Source organism: Pongo pygmaeus, chromosome 16 (assembly GCF_028885625.2).
Source record: "Pongo pygmaeus isolate AG05252 chromosome 16, NHGRI_mPonPyg2-v2.0_pri, whole genome shotgun sequence".
NCBI lineage: Eukaryota > Metazoa > Chordata > Mammalia > Primates > Hominidae > Pongo > Pongo pygmaeus.
In genome coordinates this window covers 57,129,617-57,144,453 of record NC_072389.2, presented here as the reverse complement: position 1 = coordinate 57,144,453, position 14,837 = coordinate 57,129,617, and the positions used below count along the sequence as shown (strand labels likewise).

General features: G+C 38.4%; 2 protein-coding genes across 2 annotated transcripts in view; one reads left to right on the top strand and one right to left on the bottom strand.

The window, feature by feature from the left end:
• The window catches only part of LOC129014375 (RNA polymerase-associated protein LEO1-like), a 49,360-nt gene extending 39,495 nt beyond the window's left edge, over positions 1-9,865 (top strand). Inside the window, exon 10 of the transcript XR_010123819.1 lies at positions 9,830-9,865. The gene's annotated coding sequence lies outside the window, so the exon portion shown is untranslated. The remainder of the gene's footprint in view (positions 1-9,829) is intronic.
• TMOD3 (tropomodulin 3) overlaps positions 1-14,837 on the bottom strand; it is an 81,742-nt gene that overhangs the window by 15,903 nt on the left and 51,002 nt on the right. The window contains exons 4-6 of the mRNA XM_054451727.2: positions 8,254-8,376; positions 6,829-6,918; positions 1,982-2,112 (exon numbers count right to left, since the gene is read on the bottom strand). Coding sequence (XP_054307702.1) covers positions 1,982-2,112; positions 6,829-6,918; positions 8,254-8,376 — 344 coding nt within the window. The remainder of the gene's footprint in view (positions 1-1,981; positions 2,113-6,828; positions 6,919-8,253; positions 8,377-14,837) is intronic.

Below are 14,837 nucleotides of genomic sequence, written 5' to 3'. Positions count from 1 at the left end.
TCATGTTGGTCAGGCTGGTCCCGAACTCCTGACCTCAAGTGATCCACCTTCCTCGGCCTCCCAAAGTGCTGGGATTACAGGCGTGAGTCACCGCACCCAGCCTTCATTATTCTTTTTATATGAAAATAAAAATGGATTTACTTTTCTACAAGGAAAGAAATGAAGGAGTCCATCTCTGATGAGTACGATTCCTGAGGCAGACAGACTGTTCTTAGTCACTTAGTTTAAGCTACAAAGCACTAAGAGATTAACCCTATACTACTTGAAGGAGAGAAAATAAATTGAAGATGCTGGTTTCTCTCAGTAGTATCTTGAGACTTCAATTCCCCCTAGCCTGGTTATTTTCAGATGATTACTGTTTATTTAGAGAAAGGGATACACAGGGACCAAATCAAAAAAATAAAAATAGGCCGGGCACAGTGGCTCACACCTGTAATCCCAGCACTTTGGGAGGCCAAGGTGGGCGAATCACTTGAGGTCAGGAGTTCAAAACCAACCTGGCCAACATGGTGAAACCCCATCTCTACTAAAAATACAAAAATTAGCCAGGTGTGGTGGTGGGTGCCTGTAATCCCAGGTATTCAGGAGGCTGAGACACAAGAATTGCTTGAACCTAGGGCGGGGCAGAGGTTGCAGTGAGCCAAGATCACACCACTGCACTCCAGCCTGGGCAACAGAGCGAGACTCTGTCTCAAAAAAAAAAAAAAAAAGTTAGTAATCAACTATGAATATAAGCTTTCTCTGAGGCTTTCCTTCCTCTACTCACAGGAAGGATCACTCCCTAGAGGAGCACAGAAGCTTCCTTCCCTAGGCTCAAGATTTCAGATGCTCTCCTCCCCTTGTCCTCGACTTCAAAAAAATCAAGTTTTAAAATGAGGAATTTATAATGAAGCCATTACACAATGGCTAATATCTAGATAATTTGAGTTTATTTTTTGGTAATTAATTACCCCATGCCCTCCTAATTTCTTCTTTCCTTACTCCAAGGAAGAGGTGCATTGTTTAAAACTCAAAATAAGATCCCAGAAAGCCTATTCCTAGGTGTTTACTCAAGAGAATTTAAAACATGTTGACACAAAAACCTGTGTGTGAAAGTATGTAGTGGCTGTATTAATAAACATCCCAAACTGGAAGGAACCCATATGTCTTCCAACTGATGAACAGATAAACAAACTGCAGCGTATCTGACACATTCACCATCAATGAATCTCAAATGTATTATGCTAAGAAGCCAGACCCAAAAGGCTACATACTATAGGGTTCCATTTATATGACATTCTGGAGAAGGCAAAATAATAGGGAAAGAAAACAAGTCAGTGGTTGTCAGGGGCTAGAGCTGGGGGTCAGAGAATGACTACAAAGGGGTATGAGAGAACTTTTGCAGTGACAGATATATTCTATATCTTGAGTGTAATGGTGGTTGTACAAAATTGTATGCACCTGTCAAAATTCATAGAACTGGACACTAAAAGGGAGAATTTTACCATATTTAAATTTTACCTCAAAAAAACAGGTTTTATTTTATTTTTTGAGATGGGACAGTGGCAGGTCTCACTATGTTGCCCAGGCTGGTCTCAAACTTTTGGGCTCAAGCCATCCTCCAGCCTCAGTCTCCCAAGTAGCTGGGATTACAGGCATGCACCACCATACCTGGCTAAGGAACCGAATTTTAAAAAAGCAAAACCCAAGAGGCTAAATGTTCTTAGAAGTGGGCAGTGTTTAGAAAACCTGAGAGATTTATTCTGACAGTTTGTAGGGTTTACATTTTTAGATGATAAATTCTTCAAAAAGCAAGTTAGAAAATACTATACCACAATACTTCAATATCTAAAATATGAAGAAACCTATGTTAGCATACTGGTAAGAGCAAAAACTTTAGCTTAAAGTAGAAAGAATTAGACTACTTTATCAACTGCCCAGCTCTCATCCTAGGTTCAACTGACTCAAAGCAATGCAAAACCACTCTGATCAGCACACTTGCCTTTATATTATTCAAATTAACTTCAACAAGATGAGCATCATTTTCTTTAATTCTCTTCAAACTCTCTTCTACGTTGGTTGGATTTGGCGGCTCATCAAATACCGGAAGAATCTTTTCACCTTTGACCACATCTGCAGTGATAAATGAAAAGAGCAGGAGTTGATACCATTTTTTTTTTTTGAGACGGAGTCTCGCACTTTCGCCCAGGCCGGAGTGCAGTGGCACAATCTCGGCTCACTGCAAGCTCCGCCTCCCGGGTTCACGCCATTCTCCTGCCTCAGCCTCCTGAGTAGCTGGGACTACAGGCGCCCGCCACCACGCCCAGCTAATTTTTTTGTATTTTTAGTAGAGACGGGGTTTCACCGTGTTAGCCAGGATCGTCTCTTATCTCCTGACCTCGTGATCCACCCGCCTCAGCCTCCCAAAGTGCTGGGATTACAGGCATGAGCCACCGCGCCCAGCCTGGAGTTGATACTATTACAGTGGATGCAGATAACTGACTTGGTAACATCTCTTTCTCTCTCTCTCTCTCTCTCATACACGCATATTTATTCAAGGGGAGAGATTTAAAAGTTCCATCCCCACAATTCCAAAAAGATTCTTTATGTGTTGACACATATTTATTTATTTAATTAATTTTTTTTTTTTTTTGAGATGGAGTCTCACTCTGTCACCCAGGCTGGAGTGCAGTGGCACGATCTTGGCTCACTGCGACCTCCTCCTCCCACGTTCAAGCAACTCTCCTGCCTCAGCCTCCCAAGTAGCTGGGACTACAGGCATGTGTCACCATGCCTGGCTAATTTTTGTATTTTTAGTAGAGATGGGTTTCATCATGTTGGCCAGGCTGGTCTTGAACTCCTGGCCTCAAGTGCTCCGCCTGCCTTGGCCTCCCAAAGTGCTGGGATTACAGGCATGAGCCACTGCGCCTGCAGGGCCTTGACACATATTTAAAGCACCCAGATAAAATTTTACTGAATATAAATACCAAACATATTTAACATTTAATTTGTTTGCCATGTATCAGTCTTCAAAAATGAATATTTTCATTGTCTTAGTATATTACAAGATATTTTTACCACTCAGATATATTTGATAGCACAAGTTGATGATGCCATTTGTTTTTGGCAAAATTTAAGATAAAATAATAGTATGATAAAATCTAGCATCTCATCGTTTCTCTGAAATTTGACTGATAATTGGCATAAAGGCAGTAAGAATCACAGACTTAAAGAAATATAGCCTAAATGAGAAGAATAAGGTGATGGGAGGGCACATTACCTCTTCCTCCCATGAGGAGTACTCTGCAGTGGGAAAGTGGGGAGAACTTTCTGCGAGAAAGAAGGAATAGGAAGGAGGGTAGGAATAAGGAGCAGAGAGGGAGAGGAGGTAAAGGTACACAGAAGAGCTACTGAGACAGAGGCTCCAAAATTTACTGCCCTCCCTCACTCTCACTCCCTAACCTTTACCTCAGCTACCCACAGACGACAGGAATATGATGCTTCAGATGTGAACAACAGAGGACCTGAAATCCTTGAGCCCTTTAAAGAGATCACTGTGCTCTGATGCATGTGTGTGGAGGTCTATGAACACCTATAATAGGTAAACTTTTATGGATACATTTTCTGGGGAAAACATTACTTTTTTGTGTAATTCACAAAAAAGTGAATGGGTAAAACATTCACTTTTTTGTGTAATTCAAGTCAAAGACCACAAAAGGCTCACAAACTAATGAATGAGCACAAAAGAGTAAGAGCAATTGACATGGAAAGACTGACCGGGTTCAAAATGGACTATATCTGGCTTTTATCCTTCCTGCCTTCCTCTAGATTTTAGGAGCAAACTCATCTTGAGACAGGGTGCACTGATTATCCAATAAATTCCATCTAAGAGTATCTTGTTACTTTCAAATATCTCACACACACACACACACACACACAGCATCTTGAGGAGATCAATTTAGATGAAGGTTTGAAAATTACTTTCCTGAGGTCAGGTGAAAAACCTGAATATATTTAGTCTGAAGAAGTACCTATTAAAAGAAGTTATGCTAGCTGTTTTCAGATTTATCCTGTAGAAGGTGAGAAGAGACAAATTTAGTGCTGTTCTGAAAGTCTGGGTTAGAACAAGTATAGATTGCCAAGAAGCAGAACTTGGTTCAAGACAAGGAAAAGCTTCCTAATGGAGCTCTGCTAAACAACAGAGAGTGGGCTCCCTCTCACTTAAGTTCAGCAAGGTAGTCTTCAAGATAGCTAGGGAAGAACTTCCTCATTGAATGGAAAATTGAATAGTTCTAATTTTATAAAACCAAAAGATTTCTTTCCCCGTTCCACACATCCTGTGGAGTGGGGAAAGATGGAATGGGGAGAGAAATCTTAAGAGCCTTGCCCCTTAATGAAATAATGAATCCAGTCAATGGGATGCAGGAATTATTAAGCAAAAGGTTCATGGGAAACTTAAAAAGGATGGATCAGGCTGCCTACATTTGAACCCTGTGATCAATCTCATTCCCCCAAAGAGGAAGGATTAGACTTCATAAGCTTCTTAATATGATTCAGTCACCACCCATGAAGCATTCTTGCCAAAAGGGACCTGCACCTGCATCTCATCAAGCCACTAGAACTAACAGTTTACAGAAACATAGGTGATAGAAAAACATAAAATGATACCATATGGTTGAAATCAGCCAAATCCAGAATGTGGAAAATTCTACGAAAAATAACCCAGTTTCTTAAAAAATAAATGGCACAGAAAAAAAAAAAAAAAAGGAAAGACGCTGGGGAGGAGAACTGTTAAGAAATTAAGGGAGACTAAAAAGACAGACAACCAAATGCAGCGTGTAACCTTTTTTGAGCCAATCATGAAACATTTTGGAGAGAACAGAGGAAATCTGGACACAGACTAGGTATTACATGATATGAAGAAAATACTGTTAATTTTTAAGTTTGATGATGGCATCATGATTACATTAAAAGAAAAGCCTTTATTTGTGAGACACACATATGGAAATATTTATAGGTGACGTAATACAAATGAACAGGGTTTGCTTTAAAATACTTCAGGAAAAAAAGTAGAAGGGTTAGGAAGGGAGATAGAAGATGAATAAAACAAGGCTGGCAAATGTTAAAAACAGCTGAAGCTGGGTAATGAATATATTATTCTCTCTTCTTTTATGTGTGTTTGAACACTTCTACAATAAAAACTTAAAAATGAGAAGGGGGATGGTCAAATTACAAAACATCATAGAAAGGAATGTTATATACATGTCTGAATGATGTAGATGTATACATATTAACGAGAAAACATGGTCCATTGCTAAGTGATACACTATATAACACGGGTTAAAATCCTTACCACTGACTTTGCGTAAAATATTGAGGTTACTCAATTATTTTAAAATGTCAGCTTTCTCACATGCAAATTAAAAATAATAATATCTATTTCATAGAACTGTTGTGAGGGCTAATGAGAGTACTCCACATCCAAGAGCTGTGCACACAACATGGCCCACAGTAAGCATTCAAAAACAGTTGGCCAGGCACAGTGGCTCACGCCTGTAATCCCAGCACTTTGGAAGGCTGAGGTGGGCAGATCACCTGAGGTCAGGAGTTCGAGACCAGCCTGGCCAACATGGCAAAACCCCATCCCTACTAAAAAAAAAAAAAAATTAGCTGGACAAGGTGACGTGCACCTGTAATCCTAGATACTCAGGTGGCTAAGGCAGGAGAAGCGCTTGAACCTGAGAGGCGGAGGTTGCAGTGAGCCAAGATGGTGCCACTGCACTCCAGCCTGGGTGACAGAACAAGACTCTGTTTCTAAAAAAAAAAAAAAAAAATTAGCTAATAGAATTATTATTGAAAAATTAAGTTGCAATAAATATTTACAGTACAATCCCATTTTTTGTAAAAAACAAGAAACTATGTATAATATGTATACATTAGTATAAACAGTGCAAAGTCTGGAAGGGTATATACAAAATTGTTAACAGGGTGGGTGGTGTTTGGGGAAGTAGAGGGCGTGACGGCTGGAGACAGAGACACTTTTACCTCTTCCCATAAATATTTATGTACTGTTTAAATGTGCTACAAAGGCATGTATCACCTTGCTAATTTAAGAACACCCTATACATGAATTTATTTTTTGAGATAGGGTCTTGCACTGTTGCCCAGGCTCGAGTGCAGTAGTGTGATCACAGCGCACTGCAGCCTCAAGCTCCTGGGCTCAAGCCATCCTCCCTTCAGCCTCCCAAGTAGCTGAGACTAGAGACATGTGCCACCATGCCCAGCTAATTCTAAAAATTTTTTAGAGATGGGGGTCTACATTTCCAATGCTGGTCTTGAACTCCTGGACTCAAGCGATCCGCCTGCCTCAGCCTCAGAAAATGAAATTACAGGCATGACCCACCACACCTGGCCCCTATAAATGAACTTCTGAAAAGCTTTGCTTTAGGCTATATAATACTTCACATCAGACTGAAAGGTTTAGGGGCTGAATAGTTTTGTGGTATCTCCTGAATCTGATTTTATAATGTAATTTCTTTGTAAGTATTGTTATGTATTTCTTGAAAATTAGTAGTAGTGATAATGAAATCAAGTTTGACTAGCTTTTATACTGTTTAGCATTATTTAGTGAGGTACAGTGGTTCTTATTACATTTGCTGACCCATTTAAGCACAAAATATTTAATACTCTATTTTCAATGGCTTTCTTGGTTAATACCACCAAACTGAAATGTCAGGTTTCAAGTACATATATATAACATGCAGTATGTGAACACTTAAGCTGACACAAGGCGAAAACAAAATATATTTAATAAAGGATTAGAATTCACAAAGCATTTTAAGTACTCACTTGAAAAATGTTCTTGGTCAACACCATTACTACTTCCCATTATATTACAGAACTGTGTATTCGTTATCAAATTGTGCATCCCAAGAATTGCTATAAATATAGAAAAAGAAAGTTTTTATTGTTTTAAACATGAAGAGTTTTACAACTATCAATAATTTTAATATTCTCTGGACCTTTTCCTATAAATTACAGATCACACACCCACACAGAAGAACAAAATGATTAAAAATCACCTATAATCTCATTCTCCTCAATACTCTTATTATTTTCCCCCACATTTCTAAATTTACATTTCTCCACATTTCCAAATTCAGAGTTGGAGGCAGCCTAATCCTGAACATAAAGCTATGCTTAGCTCCATCTAGTGGCTAAGACAGAAAATGGAAATGATCTATTTTTGCCGTTCATTAATTTCACAAGGTTTCTAGGAACACAATATGACAAAAAGCAGATTTTCAACTTAACCTTCATATTTTAATGTGTGTTAATCTCATGTCATTAATTTACATTTGGACTGTAGTTAAGAGTAGAATACTAAAGTATTAGGTTCTCGTATGTAAGAATATGAACACCCTTCAAAAATGACACTTAGGAGGAAAAATAAATTTGGTTTTAGTTTTTGATGCCCTTTTGCACAAATAAGGCAGAAGTCAGAGGATGTCCTTGGCTCATTCCACTCTGATGAATGTACTGTTTACAGATCTGTCAGTCTTCAGTCCCTCAACCCATAAGATTACTGCTCTGGCTGTGGCATCACACCTTGACTTGTCCGTTTCCAAGGTCCTTCCCAAAGAACCATCAGTGCTACATTCAAATTTATTAGTTCTTGGGGTTATTTGGTTTGAAGAACTCCCCATGCATCACACTTTTCTATCTAGGAAAGTAGATTGTACATGGGTAGGGAGGGGAAGATACTGGTCTAGATAAGAAATTGGCAATAATGAAAATAATAGAGACGTTTGGAGTGTTTCCTATACACTTCAGAAAAGTTGGGAAGGTGGTGAGTATAGCTCAGGACTGACTGTTTCAATCTACTTTCTAGTTACTCATCTCTCGGTCTTCTGATAAAGTAGGTCAGCAGTTGACCATGAAGACTCTTTTTTGGTGTTCAGATGGGACAGCTTCTAGCTGAGCACCAGCTGATGAAAGATTTTTAGAAAGACTTTCAAATATGACAACATGGGAAAGGATGTTGAACAATACAATACATTCTCTTAATATAAACATTTCGCTATTGAGAGTATTTAGAGAAATGAAACTCTTTATGTCAGCTTTATCGTGTAAAATATAAAGCCAAATATGTGGTTACTGATTCAACAGTACTTGCTAGGTAAAGCAAACATTTGTATAATGTATATAGGTATGTGCTGGTATTTCCCACTCCACCCCACACGTATTCACAAATTAACTTGTTTTAGGTGATACCTGCGAGGTCACACAATTCTGTATCAGAAGCACTTGTCAAAGCTTCTTCTAATTCTGGATCAAGAGACACTTTTTCTTCTGTAAAAGTCTGTACAGGTTTCTGTTTGGGGATAAATATTTTCCCTGTAAAATAAAGCACTTTGTTAATTCCACTACTACTGCTATTAACTCATTACCATTTTACCCTTGTAACCAAAGCATGTACAACTGAACCTGAAGGAAAAGATTAACATCAACAGTAATTTTGTTTTATCTCTGACATAGATTTTTAAGTTTCCAGTGTAATATTTTGGCTGTAAAAGTTGGAAAGAAAAGGTCAACTGAGAAATTTTTCATCTGTGGAAATAAAAATGGCTCTTTTTAGAGTAATTGCGAGTTGCTTTACAAATACTGAATCAATCAATAAATGAAGGAATAAACAAAAAACCTATAAAACTTTAAAGAGATTGAAAAAAAAACCAGAATCCAATTTCCTGTTTTTTTTGAGACGGAGTCTCACTCTGTTGCCCAGGCTGGAGTGTAGTGGCGTGATCTCGGCTCATTGCAACCTCCACCTCCCGGGTTCAAGTGATTCTTCTGCCTCTCAGCCTCCTGAGTAGCTGGGACTACAGGCGTGCACCACCACACCCAGCTAATTTTTGTATTTTTAGTAGAGACAGGGTTTTGCCATGTTGGCCAGGCTGGTCTCAAACTCCTGACCTGAGGTGATCCACCCGCCTTGGCCTCCCAAAGTGCTAGGATTACAGATGTGAGCCACTGCACCTGGCCCCAATTTCTTATTAAGCAACAAACTGTTATTGTCACATGGGGGATAGCAGAGACAATTATGATTCTAGAAATTCAAATTCTGATTGCAAACAAATTTCTGTGTCCTGCGTGGTATTCTGAAATTTTTTGTCATTATTCTTCTAAGCCTCAATGTACACAAACAAGGTTAGCTGTTAAGAAACTAGTTACTCTAGAAACCTAAAGACTTTATCGTATGAAAATCATGTTTATGACCATATGTTCCATGCAAGATTGAAAATATGAAAGGAATGGAAAAATGATAATAATTATAACTGCTGCACTAGCTGACCAAACAAGATGTATTCACACAACTTGGGTTACTGAGCTTGCATAGAACAGAATACCCAATTAAAGTTGGTTTAAACTGGTGCTTCAAAAGCTCTGATGTGCATGTTAGTCACCAGGGGATCTTATTAAAGTGTAGATGCTGATGCAGCAGGTCTGACTGGGGTCTGAGTTTCTGCATTTCTAACCAGACTTCCAGATGATGCTGATCCACAGACCGCTCTTAAAGCAATAAGAGTTCAAACAACATGAAGTTTTATTATCTCACTTAATAAGCCCACAGGAAGGTGGTTCTAGGGTTGGTTTAGCAGCTCACTGTTGACATCAAGGATCCAGGTTCCTTTGTTTTTCTCTTTGGCCATTCTCAGTGTGGAGGCCTTTGTTCTTAGGCCTTCACAGTCTCAAGATGACCTTTATAGCACCAAGTATTATGTCCCCACACAATAAAGCCAGAACAGGAAGGAGTACTTTCTCAATTGCCAACTTTTTTTTTTTTTTTAAGGCTAGTCAAGTGAAGCAGTGGGAGAAGAGATGGAACAAAGAAATCTGTAACTGGTTGTGATCAATTAGCTGTAAACACCACTGCACTTGGACCAGCCTCAATTGTCAACTTTTACAAGAAATCCTGCCCTGCAGATTTTTCCTCTGGTCTATGCCCCAGTGGCAAGGGTGGCTAGGAAAGCAAGCATCTGTGAATGGTTGTTCAATGGGCAACTATAGTGTCTGTCCCAAACTGAAACCAAATAAAGTACTTCTGCATTCCCTTAATTCCCTGAACATTTCACTATAGCTACACTTAGACATTCTGCACATGTGTTTGCCTTTTGCATGCTTTTCAAGGGGATGCTCTATGTTCTGTTCATCCCTGCATCCTTGCCTAGAACACAACAGGCAATCCAATTTGCTGAATAAACAATTTGGTGATCACCTTCAGTCCAATGGCCCCATTTCATAAAGTGTAATTTAAATACATGGGCTCAAAGTCACACAGCAGAGCTAATACTAGAACACAGGTTGCCAAACTCTTAAGGCCAGGGCTTCAGTGTTTTTTCCAATTAACTGGTGGCTTACAAACTTGATTTTTTTAGCAACAGACTTCTTTCCCCAAACAAATGCCCACCGATCTTAGTAACAAATTTTGGAATTCTGGTGATTAATCTTTTATTATTGGTTCACAGGTAAAGAGAAATCCAAATCATTATGTCCTGATAATTCCATACTTTTCATAGTGGTTGAGATTACAATTAAAGTGGTATATATTTCAGGGGGGCATAATTTTAATTGCCATTTCAGGATAATTACATTTTCCTGAGCTCAATCTACCAGTATTTTCAACTGTGTATGGCAGTAGTTCTAAATGTTATATGCACAGTGGCTTCACTGTGAGAGCTTTAAAAAATTCTCATGTCCAAGCCCCACTCCAGAGATGCTGGTTTAGTTAATCTTGTATGCTGCATGGGCAGCTGCATTTTTTAAAGCTCTCCAGGGATTTTGATGCATAGCAGCCAAGGTTGACAGCAACTGGATTATGGTATTCACTGACTAAACAAAACTATACAAGCTACTTGCCACAAAAAATGATCAGTATGTGAGCTAATATGTATGTCAAATTTAATTAAGCTATTCCACAATGTGTACATGTAAAAAAAAGTTACACACTATAAACAACACAATTTTTACTTGCTAACTAAAAAAAAAACTAAACAAGCTATCAAATAGCTGCCCATGTCTTCTTTGAGGGACCGATGGAATCTAAAGCATGATAGAAATCTAAGATGCTTATTTTTTATAATCCTTATCCACATTCCTTAAGAGGCATTATTCATATCTAATTTCCCCCCATATGTAAGTTTTTGCTAATGCTTACAAATACAAAATGAATCTCAGCAGAAAAATCAATAAGGCAAAACAAAACTCCCAAGGACCTAGAAAAATTTTTCTGTCATATAGAATTTTGCTTGATTTCACAGAGTTCTGACATAGCTTGGCACCTCTTCTGGCACTCCTCTTTATATAATTTTTCTGTACGTAGAGATTTTTGCTATAGAGATATTTAGCTTGTACAATATTGTGTTTTTTAAAATACAAAAAGTAATTACTTCATATTTTCTTCCAGGTTAGTTGAACACTAATACACTGTAATAAGTTATCTTTTAATGCATATATACAAAGCTTAGTTATAGAAAAGTGGAAGTAAAGAAATTAATTTTGTAAGAAAGGATAAACTAGGAAGGACCTAAGTTTAGCATTACGTATACAAAACTTAAGGGGCTCTCAGCAAATTTAATTTATAGATTTATACAATCCCTTTCAAAATCTCAGTTGTTTTTTTTTTAATAGAAAGTGACAGACAAGCTGATCCTAAAATTCATATGGAAACTCAGAATAGCCAAGAACACAGTTGTAAGACTTACACTTCCCAATGTTAAAATTTAATGCAAAGCTACTATAATCAAAACCGTGTTGGTGTACTAGAAAGACATTTAGATCAATAGAATATAACCAAAAATCCAGAAATAAACCCTTATACTTATGGTCAACTGATTTTCTACAGGAATACCAAAACAATTCAATGGAGAAAGAACAGTGTTTCAACAAATGGTGCTAAGACAACTGCACAGTCACATGCAAAGTTTTTTGTTTTTGGTTTTTTTCTTTTGAGACAGTCTCTCACTTGGTCACCCAGGCTGGAGTGCAGTGGTACAATCTCAGCTCCATGCAACCTCTGCCTCCTGGGTTCAAGCGATTCTCGTACCTCAGCCTCCCAAGTAGCTGGGACTACTAGTAGAAGGGGTTTTGCCGTGTTGGTCAGGCTGGTCTTAAACTCCTGACCTTAAGTGATCCACCTGCCTCGGCCTCCCAAAGTGCTGGGATTACAGGCATGAGCCACCACTCCTGGCCCTCATATGCAAAGCTGAATCCTTACCTCACATCATACTCAAAATAGATTATAAACCTAAATGGGCTGGGCATGGTGACTCACGCCTGTAATCCCAGCACGTCGGGAGGTGGAGACGGATGGATCACTTGAGGTTAGGAGATCAAGACCAGCCTGGCCAACAAGGTGACACCACGCCTCTACTAAAAATACAAAAATTAGCCAGGTGTGGTGGCACATGCCCGTAATCCCAGCTACTCTGGAGGCTGAGGCAGGAGAATCGCTTGAACCTGGGAGGCGGAGGTGGCAGTGAGCCGAGATTGCGCCATTGTACTCCAGCCTGGGCGACAGAGCAAGACTCCATCTCAAAATAAATAAGTAAAATAAAAACAAAAACCTAAATGTAAGGGCTAAACTATAAAACTCTTAGGAAAAAACATAAGATTATATCATCTTGGGAGGCCAAGGTGGGCGGATCACCTAAGGTCAGGAGTTCAAGGCCAGCCTGACCAAAATGGAGAAACCCCGTCTCTACCAGAAATACAAAAAAATTAGCCGGGCATGGTGGTGCATGCCTGTAATCCCAGCTACTCGGGAGGCTGAGGCAGGAGAATTGCTTGAACCCAGGAGGCGGAGGTTGCAGTGAGCCGAGATTGTGCCATTGCACTCCAGCCCGGGCAACAAGGGCAAAACTCTGTCCCAAAAAAAAAAAAAAAGAAAGAAAGATTATATCTCTGTGACCTTGAGTTAGGCAATGGTTTTTAGATATGACACCAAAAGCATAAGTAACAAAAGAAACAGATAAATTGTACTACATCAAAATTAAAAAGTTTTGTGGGACAAATTATACCATCAAGAAAGTGAAAAGACAATCTGCTGAATAGGAGAAACATTTTTAAGCCATATATCTGGCAAGAAATCTTTATCCAGAATATATAAGGAATGCTTGCCAATCAATAATAAAAGGACAACCCAGTTTAAAAGTAAGCGAAGATTTGAAGAGACATTTTTACAAAGAATATGTATAGCTGGGCATGGTGGTGCACATTTGTAATCTCAGCTACTCGGTCGGTTGAGGTAGGAGGATTGTTTGAGCCCAGAAGTTCAAGTCCAGCCTGGGCTACATAGCAAGACTCCATTTCCAAAAAGCAAACAAATATACAGTAGTCTAACAATACATGAAAAAATACTTAGTATCATTAGTTATTAGGGAAATGCAAATCAAAACCACAATGTGATATTACTTCACACCCACTAAGATGGCTACAATAAAACAGACATGTGTTGGCAAGCATGTGGAGAAATTTCAACCCTGGTACACTACTGGTGAGAAGGTAAAATACTGCAGCCACTTTGGAAAACAGTTTGGCAGTTTCTCAATTTGTTAAAAAATAGTTACCTTATGATCCAGCAATTCTATCAGGCACATACCCAAGAGAAATAAAAACATATGTGTATATAACAACTTGTATAAAAATGTTCATAGCAGCACATGCACAACAGCTAAAAAGTGGCAACAACCCAAATGTCCATTAACTGAGAAACAAACAAAAATGTGGTATCCATACAATAAAATATTATTCAGCCATAAAAAATAATGAAGTATTGACACACACTGTAACAAGATGAAACTCCAAAACTTTATGCTAAGTGAAAGAAGCCAGCCACAAATACATATTGTATGATTCTGTTTATAAGAAATATCCAGACTAGGCAAATCCAGAAAGAAAGAAAGTTGCTTAGTGGTTGTCTAGGGCTAGGGAATGGAATGGGGATGGAGGCTTACTGCTAATGTGCACAGGGTTTCTTTCTGGGGTTCCGAAAATGTTCTAAACTTAAGATTGTGGTGATGGTTGCATAATTCTATCAATGTACTAATGAATATTGAATTATATGCCTTAAATTGACAAATTTTATGATATGGGAATTATATCACCTTTACTAATAAAGATGTTTACAAAAACCACTAAGGAGCTGACTTATCAGTATGGGTTTTTTGGTCTTCAGTAAATTTATATTTGGTTCCCTGAAATGTGAAGATTAAAAAAAGATAATTTTCTGAGACAAATTGAGCCAGATACAGTATATCTGTACTTCTTAATCAAAATCAGCTGTTTCCTGAGAAACATGTAACTAGCAAACTGCTGGAATAATTTCATATGACATAAAATACCTTTCTAAACATGTATTAATTTAAATTAGTCTTATATCAATATCAATTAGATTTTAAAATCTTAGTGACTATGAGATGTTGATAAATTCAATAGATCTCCCTTATAATGGTTAGTTTGGTTTGTGCTCTCAATGTCTTTGCAGGATGAGAAACATAATAGACACACGTTCATTCCTTATTCTTGTTGCTCCTAGAATTTCTTCTGCGTGTGTGTGTGTGAGAGAGAGAGAGAGAGAAAGAGATTGCCAAAACAAACTAGCAACCTAGGAAGACTAAAGACCACATAGTCCGAAGTATCTCTGTCAGTGTTTCTTAAACTCAGAGAATGAAGACTGGTTAGTCATGAGTATTTTTGAAAAAGCTCCAGAGGTGATTCTAATTCTTACTCATTTAGGTTGGTAACCACTAATCTGTATAATATCAGTCCCTAAAAGATGAAGATGAGTTATCCTGAGTTGA